Below are 13,830 nucleotides of genomic sequence, written 5' to 3' on the forward strand. Positions count from 1 at the left end.
GCCAGCTTTGAGTTCTGATTGTCGCCACCCTGGTCCCAGCAGCTCAATCAGGTCCTGGGCGGCAGTGATAGGTACCGTGGAGAACAGACACAGCTGCCCTCAAAAACAGCTTTGACCATGGTCTGGTCATGGGCTTAAAGAATGTGTGTTGGTGGGGAAGGATAGAGGGGGAAATCTCATTAATATAGAATGTCATAAGCCATATATATTAAAATCCTTAAAAGTATCTAGTCTCATGGTAGCTCCAGCCCCTCACATGCTCAAGTGGTATGGCCAGCCCTTTTCCTTGGTCCGGCCTCACCCTGGGGGTGAGGTGGGAGCTCCTGGCTCCCCTTCTCGGGCTCTTGGCCAACAACCTCGGGAGGCTCTCCACAGGGGGCTGCAGCCAGCCCTGTAATCAGTGGCCTAGCAGTCATCGCTGCCCACCAGCCCTGCTGTCACTGTGAGGGGGTCTTGGCATCGCTGCTGTCCCCTTGACTGGACTTTGGCTTTAGCAGGATGAATCTGTTGAGGAGGTCTGTTTCTGAGCTGGCCTGGGCCGCCCCATACCCCTCACCTGTGGGCACAGAAGCAGGCTCAGAACTCCATACCAGGGCAGAAGAGCCGCCCAGGAGGCCTTGCCCTCCACCAGTGTTGGGTACAAGAGACTCACCTGCATAGCTTGAGGCTTCGGCAATGTTCTGGGAACCCGTAATGTGGTGCCAGTAAGCACTGCGGGGCAGCATGGTGGTGGGTGTGCAGGGGTACGAGTAGTGTTCAGTGCCCTTGTTTAGCAGCTGCAAGGAGGAGTGTCTCTCGTTAGCTGTGGGACAGGGCCCAGGCCACCTCCACTGCACACGAGCTGGCAGGAGACCCCGCCACTGGCCTGCCCACCCTGTTGTCCCCCGCCTCACCCTCACATTCTTCTCCATTTCCAGCAGGACACGCTTGTGTTGCTCGGCGATGGCCAGGGTGGCACTGTGAACCCGCTGGTAGATTTGCTCCCCCTCCTGTGTCTGGAAGGTGTAGAGCCCTTCTCCCGCATCACACATCCTGGGGACACAGGCGGCAAGGGGGAGTGAGTCACTATCATGGTCCTGGAGAGATGGTGGACAGTGCAAGGCAGTCACCATCGTGATCTGGGGGGACAGTGGGAGGTGAGAAGCGCCTACCGGCCAGCCTCGAAGGTAAAGCGTGTGGCATCCCGGCCATAGCGGCGCAGGGAGCACAGGGGCCACGAGACCAGCTTCAGGCGGGGGTTGTGCGTGTCCCAGAGGTAGATGTTTTCGTGGGTGATCTGCAGCTTGCACTCGCCGTACACGTCCAGGTTGGGGCAGGGCAGCAGGAAGACGTTGAAACGATCTGGAGCCCGAGCAGACAAGTGGGTGGAGGTGCTCAGGGTCTTCTGGCGCTCCCTCCCCCTGCTCCCCCCTACCACTCTTCCCTGCCCCACACCCGGGCCTAGGCCTCACCTGTCTGCTCACTCTGCACCCCTGCAGCCAGAAGATCAGGTTCTCCCAGACTGATGTCATTGAGCCGTGACCCCAGACACTCCACAGACAGGGTCTTGTACCACTCCTCTGCCTCCAGCTCTGGAGAAAATGGTGTCTTATCGTGGGGCTGGCCCAGGGTCCCCGGCAGCCCACCCATCTTCCTGGGCTTGAGTTTCCTACCTATCAGGCATGGCAGGGACAGCAGGGCCTTGGCTAACTGCAGTCTGCACTCTCCACAGTCCCCTCTCCCCCCAAATCACAGCTCTGCTCTGCCTTCTGCTGGACCATGCAGGCCGCCATGATGGGCAGGGGCGGGGGTGGGGGTGGCGGGCTGGTGTTGAAGCCCCAGGGCCTCACCTGAGTCACAGGTGAAGGTCCGCGCTGAGTCATCAGTAAATATGATGGCCACTGCCTGCCGCTTGGTCTCCTTGGGGAGCCGGGTGACACACTTGACGTTGCTGATCTCAGTCACCTGGGACAGTACCCACAAAGCACTTAGTAGAGCTGGGGTACCTCCCTCTGCCCACCCCCAGGAGGGAGCTCTTTGCTTGCAGGTAGGGGGAGCTAGGGCCCAGGACCCCTAACCTTGGGACAGCCTCGGAGGCACACCGACTTCTCATCTGGATACTTCTCCAGCCGCTGGGGCCCTTTACTGGAGGACTTCCGGAACACCAGCCAGCACCTCCGGTAGATCTGAGGGACAAGACAGGATCAGCCTCCCAGGACCACTCCCACCCAACTCACAGCGCTGCCGATACCCCGGTCTGCCACAGGGGGCGGTGCTGCACAGCCCTTCCAGGAGCTCTGCCTGGAGGAAACCTAGGGCTAGAAGTCCACAGTGACACCACCTCCCCAAGTAGCAACAGCAATCACGAGTGGTTCCCAATTTCAGGGTGCTTTCTGCCTGCACATTTCCTATCAGCACCCTCCAGGCTTGGGTTCTATTGTTACCCTCACTTGAGAGCTGGCACCCACAAGGGAAATTGCAGTAACAAATGGCAGGTTGTCCATTTGTCTCGCCACACAGTCCGCTCTAACCAGGGCTCCTGCAGCACCACCTGCCGCATGTGGATGGCGGGACCCTTGTTCAGGGCCTGCACAGCACCACAGCCCTGTTCTCCAGGCTGGCCTAGGCACGTGGTGGGACTCACATTCCTCTTGTCCCTCACAGCTTTCCCTCACCCCCTCTTTCATCCTCTTGCCAATCCTGCAGCAAAGGGATGGGGATCATTCCTTGTTTCCATGGGCAAAGCACAGCCTCCCAGGGCTGGAGCAGGGCTAAGAACCACGGCTGCCTGCCTCCCCCTCCCCCTCCAGCACAGTGCCTGGGAAGACGGGATTCTGTGTCCACTGCCACCAAAACTCTCCAGAGCTTCGTGACCTCTTGGGGTTGAGAACTGGCCAGTCTGGGGGTTATCAGACACCCTGAGGGAAGGTCCTAGTCCTGGCCTTGCACCCCTGACCCCGGCTCAGCCCGGGCCTGGCCTGGCCACCTGGGCCATAGCAGCTCTGGGCTCTCGGCAGAGCTTCTTAGCAGTCTGCTGTGTTCTCGGATCCCAGCACCAAGGCAGTCTCAGTTCCAGATCTCCGTTGAACAAGGGATGATAATATGAAGAAGGGCAGTGGGTAAGTGGACAGATGGATGGATGGATGGATGAAGACATGCTGCCAAGCTGAGCCATAGACTGCCAACAGCATGGATGGGGGGGGGCAGAGGCTGGGGGCTCAAGCACCCTGGTTGCCTGGTTACAGGAGACACAGCCCCAGGGAGCCATACCCAAGAGCCGTCCTTCCCACTTCTGTGGGTCTTTGATCGGTGCTTGGGAAGCTTGCTGTCACTGGCTCTCTGTGCAGGCATGGGAGGGAGGCCTTGGCAGGTGGGAGGGGGGGCTCGGGTCCTTCAAAGCCCCTCCTTACCTCTGGGGACTGAGGCAAAGCAGCTGCCTGAGGTAACTGCAGCCTCCCACACTGGGACAAGGGAGGCTCAGTCTTCAGAGGGCAGCTGAATTCCAGGACAGAAGCAGGCTCTGCTTACGCCAGGCCGCACCCCACCTCCCAGGCTTTTCCCTTGCTTGCACACCTGCCACTTTGGTTCCCAGGACTCCTGAGAGAACACGTCTGAGAACAATCCCAAGTAGCTGTCCCTGTGGCCAGCACCTTCCTGGCAAGCTGTGGCCAGGCCAGGGCCTCAGTCCTGCAGACTCCTGAGGACTCATATCTGGGTCCACACACAGGGAGGAGCAATGGGTTTCCAGCTCCCTGAGCTTCCCTGCCTGGCCTCAGCCTTGCTCTTTGTTCTGTGCTCTGAGATAGAACGTGAGGAAGAGCGAACTCTACCAGTCTAGGGGCCACAGATTCAAATCCAACAAGACTCCAGATGCACACACTGCCCTGCCACCTTGTGCTTTGAGGCTACTGCCCTGCCCCCTGGACCTAAGGAACCCCAAAGGAGCCACCCCTCTGCAAGGCCAGGTGGAGAACCAAGTGATTCCATCCCCATCCTTCACCTCACGGAGGCAGAGTGGAGAAGCTCCAACACTGCCCCCCACCCCGGAGGAAGAGGACACGGAGACCAAGGATAAAACAGAGACTTGGGCCACCAACATGAGGGCTCCCCTTCCTGCTGGGGGTGGAGGTGGGAAGAGGCAGCTCTGGGACACCCTGTAAGATCATGAAGTAGGTTCCGGGTCCCCTATTATGCCCCCGGGGGACCCTCCCCAATTTGGGGCCTACAAGGGGTAGGAAAGGTGGACCTGCTCTCTAAGACCTCATCTCCATTCTCCCTCCCAGCCCCCAGTTTGAGGGCAAACATCTCTGAGCAAGCACAGGGCCACCACAAACTCAAAGGAAAGTAGCCATCCCAGAACACTAAGTCCCCTTTGGGCCCCAGGTTCTCATTCAGCAGACCCTTCTATCCTGGCCCCCACCCCCAACCCTAGCCAGGCTCCGTCCAAACACTTGTTTAACGTACCAACATCTGAGAAGATGATGGGTCTCTAGGCTTGGGAAGCAGCAGGAAGTGGGGAAATAGGCAGTTTAAAGAAAAGAAGGTACACAGGGTGGGAAGCAGGGTGGGAAGCCAGGGGTGTGAGGAGGCTGGCAACTGGAGGCTGGTGGCTGGAGGCTGGCGACACTGACAGCAGCTCTCAGTGCAGCTCAGACACAGCTGCTGGCTGCTGCCACTCCACAACTTCAACAATAGCGGGGCAGCCGCCTGCCCAGTGGCTGAGATGCCAGCCCGCCCTGCTGGGGCCGAGGAAGGGGCGGGGGGGGGGGGAGACAGGCAGAGTCCCGCACATGCCAGGCAGCCTATGGCTAGAAACCTCGAACCACAAATGCATGGTGCCCAGTGCTGGCAGACAGCACACACCCTGCACGCCAAGCCTCCAGCCCCATCCTCAGCAGGGGCCCCATGAGGGTCGCTCACCCCCAGCTTCCTGCTCTTCATCTTCACGTAGCCTTGCTTGACGATGTCGTTGAAATTGGTCGCCATGGTTGCCCGGCCGTGTTTGGGATGTGGGGCTGGGCCCAGGAGGCTGGGAGGGGCGCCCAGGTGGCCTGGCCTTTGGCTCCTCCGATCACCTGTTCCAGACGCTCTGCTCAGTCGGGTTGGGTCTGTCCGGGCTCTCCTCACCTGGCCTACCTCAGCATTGTTCTAGCTCTTTCCGCTCACCACTGCTGGGAACACAAATGACGGGGAGATTAGAGACAGTGACATCTTTCTCTTCCCCTCGCTGTCTCCCGGTCTCCCGGCTCGGCTTCTTTTTTCTTCCTCTTCCCACACTCCTCCCTCCCTCCCTCCACCCAGCCTTCCTCCTGTGCTCCCCACCCCGGCGCGGCAGAACCATTCAGGAAAACCGAGGTGGAAGCTGGGCGAGGAAAATGGTCCAGCCCAGTCCCCTCCCTCACGCTGGGGCTGGCAGTTAACCCCTTCCTGGGAGGGCTGGCTCCGCTCCTGCTGTGGAGGTTGGCCAAGGAAGGGAGCAAGCTGGGCCCTGGGCCTGCCCTCCGTCCTGTTACAACTTTGGGGTAGACGCGGGGTACCCACCAGGCACGACCCCACCCCTGCTTGCAAGACTTCAGGGGACGCTTCCCGGAGAGAGGGAGGACCCAGCTCCTGGAGGCTGAAGGTGAGCTGTTGAAGTGGCCTCAGCAGCCCCCCAGTCCCGCGCCCACCCTGTCCTGTACCTGGCTCCTCTAGCCGTGGGTGAGAGGCTGGGGCTCACCAGCTCAGGCCCTGCCCTCCTGCCCCAGGCCCGGCTCTCAGCAGCTTCTCTGGGCGCTGCTTCCTCGGTGGGAGGGCAGAGTCCAGGGGGGCGGGTCCCCAGATAAGTCTGAGGAATGTGCTGGGCTGGCCAGAGGTGGCCACTGTGGAAGCAGACACAAGGCCCTGGCCCTGGGCAGAGGGGGCCAGTCTGAGGGTAGGGCCAAGGCCCCCACTGACACTGGGTCTGGTGTGCCCAGCAGTACCTGTGTTCAGAGCATGGACAAGAGTTCATTACAGTGAGAACTAGCCAAGGCCTGGGTACAGGACACAGCCCCCAGGTGGCAGAACTGAATGCCAGCAGGAAATGGGAACACTGACAGGTCTACAGACAACATAGACACAGACTCAGAGAGATCTCAGCAATGACCCTGACTTAACATCCTCATTTTATAGATGAGAAAAAAAAGTTGCTTAGAGAGGGTAAGCTATCAGACTAAGGACACACAGCAAGCCCAGGGCACCCAGCCAGGGATGAATGAGAAGTTCTGGAAGGGTGATAGAAATTAGCCTGGGGATGGAATGTCATCCTGTGGCCACCTCTGGCTGCTTCCTGCCATCGAGCCTCAGGGGCAGGCCATTAACACAGCTTCCATGACTCCTGGTCCTCGGGTGGGAATGTAGGAGTATTTCTGAGGTGAGCTGGGTACTCTGCTGCCAAGTGGGGTCCCCAGGGCAAGCACGCTGGGTCCACCCCCAGCTTGTACTGATTCACCGCCTAGAGGCTGTTAACAAGGGCGGATGCCACAAGGGGAGGAGCTAAGAGAAATACTCTCCTTCCCCTTCTACATCCCCCGCCCCCAGCTCCTCAGGGCCCCTCTGCACCCACTTCCTCAACCACACTCCTGGGGCCCAAGATCCCCACCACCACCACTGTCACACGTCTTCCTCCTGGCAAGTCTTCACCAATACTGCCACACCTGGGTCCCAGCAGTCCGAGGGGCCAGTTCCCCAGCTCTGCCTGTTCTGCTTGCTTCAGTGGCTGCCTCGTCTCCAGACAAGGACCAGCTCTAAGGAGGGGCTCCCCTCTAGGGTGATCCAAAAGGCTGGCTGCTGGCTGGGGTCCACGGACAGAAGAAGCCACCAGGCTTATCAAGGTAGGCTGGACACAGCACAGCCAGAGTATGAGTCCAGTAGGCTGTGTGTGTATGGTCCTGAGCATGCCATGTAATAATAATTCTATGCCTCGCTTTCCCCACTGGTTCCAAATTGAAGACTAAATCTGTGTACTTCAAGGAGGAAGTAAAGCCACTCTCAACCCAGAATCTCTGCCTTGAAAACACCAAGGTCTCTGTTTGATGGCTCTTTTGTGGTTCGATTTCTTTTATTTGTTGCTTTTTCAAAAGCTGCTGCCCGGTCGGAGCTGTGAGACCACCACACAGTAGATGCCGACCCGCCCAACAGAAGCCCACTCCTTCCTGGCTCCATCAGCCACTCTCTCCACACCACAGTAGCCACTGGGACAGGCTGCCCAGCTCCCAGAGCACCCCTGCTGCATCCGTCACAGGCTACAGCCCCAGAACCAAGGCCTGATCAGGGACATTGGACTTTTGTGGGGAGCCTGAGGGGAGGGGAGGTGAAGTCCTGGCGGCACCCAGTCCCTAGAGAGGTCTGCAGGAGCCAAGAGCCAGCCTGGGACCAAAAAAGTGTGGCAAAGCAGAGCTGGGAAGGTAAGGAAGAGGCCCAGAGGCTGACCTGTGCCTATCTGACCTCCAGAGGGGAATAAACCAAGTTAAACAGGAGAGGTGGTCCTCAAGCTGCCCCCTGAGGGCCCAAGAAGAATCAAAAAGTAGGGGACAAGCCAGGGTCCAATGGCTCATGCCTGTAATCCTAGCTACTCAGGAGGCTGAAATCTTAGGATCACAGCTTGAAGCTAACCCTGGCAGGAAAGTCTGGGAAACTCTTTATCTCCAATACTACTCCTAAACTACTCAGAAAGGGCAGGAAGTGGTACTATGACTCAAGTGGTAGAGTGCTAGCCTTGAGCACAAAGAAGCTCAGGGACAGAGCCCAGGCCCCAAGTTCAAGCCCCAAGACCAGCAAAATGCTGAAACAAGGATCCAGGTTGACCATTGTAACAGTGAGATGAGACATACAAGACACTATATTGGAGATGAACTTTACAACTTGGAGGTGGGGAGAGAAGGGATAGTAGGAGAAAAACAAAGGAAGGGGTAACAATGGCTAGGAAATGCACTCATTACCTTCCTCATGTAAATGTAACCCCTCTGTACAGTATCTTTACAATAAATTTTTTTTAAGTAGGGGGCAGATAATGCATCAGATGCATTGTACAGATAAACTGCTTTGTTAAAAGGCAAAAAAAAAAAAAATTCAATACATAAGCTGGGTGCTGGTGGCTCAGGCCTGCAATCCTAGTTACTCGGGAAGCTCAGATCTGAGGATCCTGTTCAAAGCCAGCAGGCAGGAAAGTCTTATCTCCAATTAATCACCAGAAAACTGGAAGTAGAGCTGTGGCTCCAGGTGGTAGATCCTATCCTTGAGCAAAATAGCTTAGGACAGCACCCAGGCCCCGAGTTCATGATTGATATATGTGTGTGTGTGTGTGTGTGTGTGTGTGTGTGTGTGTGTGTGTGTGTGTGTGTGTGTGTGTGTGTGTGTGTGTGTGTGTGTGTGTGTGTGTGTGTGTGTGTGTGTGTGTGTGTGTGTGTGTGTATAAAACCATGAAAATACATAATCTAAAATTATGTAAGGAAGGGGTGGGTTGGAGGAATGGGTGAGAATGCTTAACAGGGTTACATTGTTCACGATGCTTCGTATTCATAAACTGCTTTGGTGGATGGCAACTCCTTTGTACATCTACTTCAATTGGGCTGGGAAGTTGGCTCAGTGGTAGAGCACTTGCCTTGCATGCCTGAGGCCCTGGGTTCGATTCCTTAGCACCACATAAGCAAAAAGAAAAAAGCCGGACGTGGTGCTGTGGCTCAGGTGGTAGGGCACTAGCCTTGAGCTGAAGAGCTGAGGGACAGCGCCCAGGCCCAGAGTTCAGGCCCCACAACCGGACCAAAAAAAAAAAAAAAAAAAATATATATATATATATATATATATATATATATATATACAAAAAATATATATAACTGGGGCAGTCCTTTCCCTGCCCACTGGGGGCCACTGTCCCTATTGCTCCTAAGCTACCACCAACACCCACCAATGAGAGGCTGTGAAGTCTCAGCTTCCCCCAGCCCTGGGCGTGGGACCTGTGAACCCTGCATGGCCAGAACTAGTTGACTGTCCACCAAACCAGCTTGTGGTTCTGGAGGGGGAACAAGGGCCTTCCATCCTTCCCCCCAGCCTTATGCAGCTGCTAGACAGGGACAGTAACTGTCCCAGAGGCTGGGCCACCACCGACTCCTTCACAGAGGCAGCTCTGGCCCAGCTGGGAGGGGTTCTTTTCCCCTGGAAGGGCAGGTGGGGAGGGCTCAGCAAAGGGGCAGGGCCCTCTCGGTCTGTCTGCCCCGTTGGGCACGCACTTGGAGCTCCCTCCCTGGATTCTGCCTGGAGGCTTTGGCTCCAGAACAAAGCTACTTGCTGAGGCTGGAGCCAATGGCAGAGCAGAAGCGGCTGCCTGGCTGGGCCTCTCTTTCCCCCCCCTGCCAATGAGATCGGATCTTATCAAGGCTTGGGGAACAACCCTACCTGGACTCGGCTCCACCCATAGGAAGATGCTATCTGCAGGGTGGGTTCTCCCAACCTGGGCCACTTGCCCTGCCTACCCTTCTGGCCCTGATTTTTATCAGGGGCCAGCAGGGAGTATCTGCCACTTTCAAGATCCACATCCAAGGAGCCACTATCCAAAACATAGCAGGTCCTATCCGAAGTAGGTGGCAGACAGATCAAATACCCAGGTGGGCAGAGGCACAACATCCAAACAGCCAAGGAAAGTGGTGCTGTGCCCTACGTCACTGCCTCTGTCCTCTGGACATCCTCCGCCATCACTCCACAGGCCAGCCTCTTCCCACAAAGGTCAACTTCATTTCCTGTCCCTCCTTTAACGCCAGTCTCTCACACAGCCCAGTTCACTCCAAAGCTGCCTTCATATCTCTGCTCAAAGGCTGCCTCCTCTGAGAAGCCTTCCCTGACTGCCCTGGTCCAAGAAGCCCTGCTGGGTAGCTCCCTTGAGACGCCCTGGTGTACTGTCCTGTCACTCATGTCACTTTGGGGTTTTCTAGTTCCTTCATCTGTGTCACAGGCCTGGAGAGACAGCGTCCCTCTGTCCAGGTATCTCTGTCAGTTTCGACTCCATCCCAGCTCCCAGAACGCTGACTAGGGCAGCCAGAGCTCAATCTGGAGGCCAAATAATGCCTCTCCCCAGAAGTGCCCCCATCCTTGCTCCCTCCTCCACCAACACCCACCTGGACCAACACAGGCTCCCCCTCTCCCTTCTCAGGGCCAGCAGAACCAGCTGGGCCTCCGTGAACAGCCTGCTGCTGTGTCCGGTCCTGAGGACGGGGCTAGGTGGCCCCCCCCCCATGGCTGGATTTGTGGGTGGGGTCCTGTCCAGCCTGCTGCCTTCCGGGGAGCCCAGGTAGAAAGAGATGATTGACAAGGTGACCCATCCCAGAAAAGGAGCAGAAACAGCCCGAGCCAGAACCAAGTCCCTCTGAAAGGGACCAAGAAACACTCCATAAGGCCCAGCCCCTAACCTCTGCTGGCCGGTGTGCTGGAACGGACTCTGGGGACTCAGACTGTCTTCATCAGACTCCTGCACTCCTAGGACTTCATCCAAGTGCCTGGAAAGTGTCCTGCCCCTGGAGTTCTAGGCCAGCTCCACAGAGCTGGGCTCTGCCCGTGTCACCTGAGTGCTCAGCCCATGTCCCCTCTGCGGTGGACCAAAAGCACTTGGCTGGAACCAGGGCTCTGCTGGGGGGTGGGGGTGGACAGGACCTGGGGTCAGGGAAGAAAGGTTCAAGGGCAGGAGGCAGCTGGCCGTGGGGCAGAGCTAGGGGTGGGAGCCCCGTTTGCAGGTGGGGTGCCCACTGGGGGTAAAGAAGCGTTTTCTGGAATGTGGAGTAGAGGGAGCAGGTGGCCAAAGGCAGAGAAGGTGGGGGGGGGGCTGCCAGGCGCTGGGCTGGGCCCCTCCAGGAACCAGGGGTCCTGACCCGGACCCCCAAGAGGACAGCGGGAGTGGGGACAGCTCAGCGGGAGTTTCGGGGCGCACGTGGTGACTGGGGGGGGGCGCGACGCCCTGTCCCCTCGGGGAGCACGTCTCCAGGGCCGCGAAGCCCGCGCGTCCAGCGTGGGGTGGGGGGCTGGGGGTGCCGGGGTCGGGGCGGCCGCGGGCTCGCGCGCCCAGCGGGGGGGGGTGCTGGGGGTGCCGGGGTCGGGGCGGCCGCGGGCTCGCGCGCCCGGCGCGGCCTACGCTCCCCGCCCCGCTTCGCACCCCCCCATTTACCTGCGCTCCGAGGCCCGAGCCGGCGGGGCAAGTTGGTCGGCGGGGCCGCGGGACAAACTCATGCCCGCGTCAGCTGGCGGCCGGCGGGGGCGGCTGGGCGGTGGCGGCGCCGGGCTCCGGGCGGAGACGCGAGGGAGGCGCGGCGGCGGCGGCGGCTGGGGCTCGGCTCCGGCTGCGGCTCGGCGGCGCGGCCACCTCCACGGGCTCCTTCGCCCCGCCCTCGGCGCCCGCCCATCTCCACGCCCCGCCCCCCGCCCGGTCTGACCACGCCCACTTCGTCCTCCCGGACACGCCCCCGCCGTATTCCTCCGAGCCGCAGGGCCCGCTCTTCTTCCAGGTGCCCCACCACTTCGGGGAAGGCTGGATGCCTCGCCCCACCTGGATCTATTCCTGGACCCTAACGCTCGGAACAGAGAGACCATGGCGGCTTCTACCTCCAAATCTCGCCTCCATATCAATTCCCAGCCTCAAATCTCACCTTAACTGTGCACCCTGAAACAAACACATGCTTCCAGGCCTCGTCACAGTCCAAGTTTCTCAGAGGAACCAGCGTGTGGATTCTTACCCATTGTTGTCCATCCCCCTGGCACCATTCCTGATGCTTCAGCCTGGCCCAGGGAACTAATAAGGGGCCACCGCCTTCCCTCTAAAATGGGCCACTGAAGCCCCATCCAGCAGCCTCCAGTCCTGAGCTGCAGCTAACCAGTCCCAGACTGCTGGACAAGGTGGGAGCTTTGCCATTCCTAAGCAGCCTAGCTGGTCTGAACCTCGACCTCCTGACCTCCCCCAGGCAGCTGCCAAACCTGACCCCACCTGCTCTGCTTCAAACCACAGCCCGTAAAGGCCCCAGCACTTGATTCATCAAGGAAACTGCTTTCACCCCAGCCACCTCTGGAGGAGTTCAATCCACAACAAAGGACCAGGCTTCACAAGACAAAGGCATCTACCATCTCCAGACAGTTTCCCAAAACTTCTTCTCCGCCTCAGAGGCTTTGCTGAAAACATTCTCTATTTTCTGAACTATTGCCACCTCAATTTTCTTCATCTAAATTAAAAAAAAAAATTACAATGGTGCTAGTGCCCAGCTACCCAAGACTTAGAAATCTGAGGATCCAAGTTCAAAGCCAGCCCTGGCAAAAAAAAAGTCTGTAAGCCTTTTATCCCCAGTTAACCATCAAAAAGCCAGAACTGAGCAGGTCACCAATAGCTCACAACTATAATCCTAGCTACTCAAGAGGCTGAGATCTGAGGATCTAGGTTCAAATTTAACCTGGGAAGAAAAGTCTGTGAGACTCTTATCCCCAAGAAACCACCAGAAAACCAGAAGTGGAGCTAAGGGCTCAAAGTGGTAGAATACTATCCTTGAGCAAAAGAGGTCAGGGACAGTGCCCAGGCCCTGAGTTCACCCACAATTGACCGACAAAAAAAAAAAAAGCCAAAGTGATAGAATGTTAGCCTTGAGCAAAAAAGCCAAGTGAGAGCACAAGGCCATGAGTTCAAGCGCCAGTATCTACACAAAAATTAATTAAGCCTTTTTTGGAGGGGGGGGGGCTTTCATTGGAGATAAGAGTCTTATGGAGTTTTCTGCTTGGGCTGGCCTCCAACCATAATCCTCAGGTTTCAGACTCCTGATTAGCTAGGATTACAGGTGTGAACCACTAACACTCAGCTTTTCTTCTTTTTCTTTCCTTCCTTTAAAAAAAGTTGTTTTTAGAGAGCCTTGCTATGTACTGCAGGCTGACCTAGGACTCTCCAACCTCCTTCCTCTACCTCCCAATTGCTGCAGTGACCCCACCTTAAACTTACTTGGAGATGTCTGTAGATCGCCATAATCATGTATTACATCATGCATTCATTGAGATGTGATGCATGGAGAGTTGGTTGGTAATGTCTTTCAGAGAAGTACCATACAACTTCCCACCCAAATACTGATTTGGGATGGTGATAGGGAAGATTTCCAGCACCACACAGACCCTTCCTATGCCTCTTGCATTGTTAATCCCCATTCTTTCGGTTGCAGTCATAAATACGGAATCTTGTAGTTGCTTTTGTCACCCAGTAATCTGGCAATTTATCCAAATCCAAATCTACAGGTGAATGGGTAGTTTGTTCTTGGGCAGGAGGCTATGGTGTGGACTAACCACTGTGTGCGTAGTGATGCTTTCCTTCTGGGACAGCTGGGCTCTTTCCAGTTCAGGCTGACTGTGAAGAAAGCTGCAATGAACATCACATGTTGCTTCTCCTGTGAACATATGTCTTCTCTTTGGGAGGGAAGCCTGAGGCCTAATTGCTGTTGGACAATGTCTGCATACTACAGGGACTTTTTGCTTTTTTTTTTTTTTGTCAGTCGTGGGGCTTGAATTCTGGGCCTGGGTGCTGTCCCTCAGCTCTTCAGCTCAAGGCGAGCGCTCTACCACTTGAGCCATAGCACCACTTCCGGTTTTCTGGTGGTTTATTGGAGATAGGAGTTTCACCGTCTCTCCTGCCCGGGCTGGCTTTGAACCACGATCCTCAGATCTCAGCCTCCTGAGTAGCTAGCTAGGATTACAGGCGTGAGCCACCACCGCCCGGCTTACAGGGGCTTTTTGCTTGGTTGGTTGGGTATGAGTGTCTTTTTTTTTTTTTTTTTTTTTTTGTCAGTTGTGGGGCTTGAACTCTGGGCTTGGTCTCTATCCCTCAGC

General features: G+C 56.9%; 1 protein-coding gene across 6 annotated transcripts; it reads right to left on the reverse strand.

Annotated features, from left to right (window-relative positions):
• Positions 1-197: 197 nt before the first annotated feature.
• Dok4 (docking protein 4) lies at positions 198-11,325 on the reverse strand. Of its 6 annotated transcripts, none has more exons than XM_069992371.1 (8): positions 11,150-11,325; positions 4,900-5,147; positions 2,058-2,165; positions 1,830-1,944; positions 1,452-1,571; positions 1,152-1,341; positions 894-1,032; positions 198-776 (listed from the first exon to the last, which is right to left on the reverse strand). In XM_069992371.1, the coding sequence occupies exons 2-8, from the start codon at positions 4,963-4,965 to the stop codon at positions 438-440; spliced, it is 1,077 nt and encodes a 358-aa protein (XP_069848472.1). In that variant the 5' UTR covers positions 4,966-5,147; positions 11,150-11,325; the 3' UTR covers positions 198-437. The 6 variants fall into 6 exon arrangements, with proteins under 6 accessions (XP_069848472.1, XP_069848474.1, XP_069848477.1 ...); XM_069992373.1 differs by having other exon boundaries at positions 4,900-5,150; XM_069992376.1 differs by lacking the exon at positions 11,150-11,325 and adding an exon at positions 10,401-10,464.
• Between the last annotated feature and the right edge of the window lie 2,505 nt (positions 11,326-13,830).

The sequence above is a fragment of the Dipodomys merriami genome, unplaced genomic scaffold (genome assembly GCF_024711535.1).
Source record: "Dipodomys merriami isolate MVZ:Mamm:240054 unplaced genomic scaffold, mDipMer1.0.p SCAF_41, whole genome shotgun sequence".
Classification (NCBI taxonomy): domain Eukaryota; kingdom Metazoa; phylum Chordata; class Mammalia; order Rodentia; family Heteromyidae; genus Dipodomys; species Dipodomys merriami.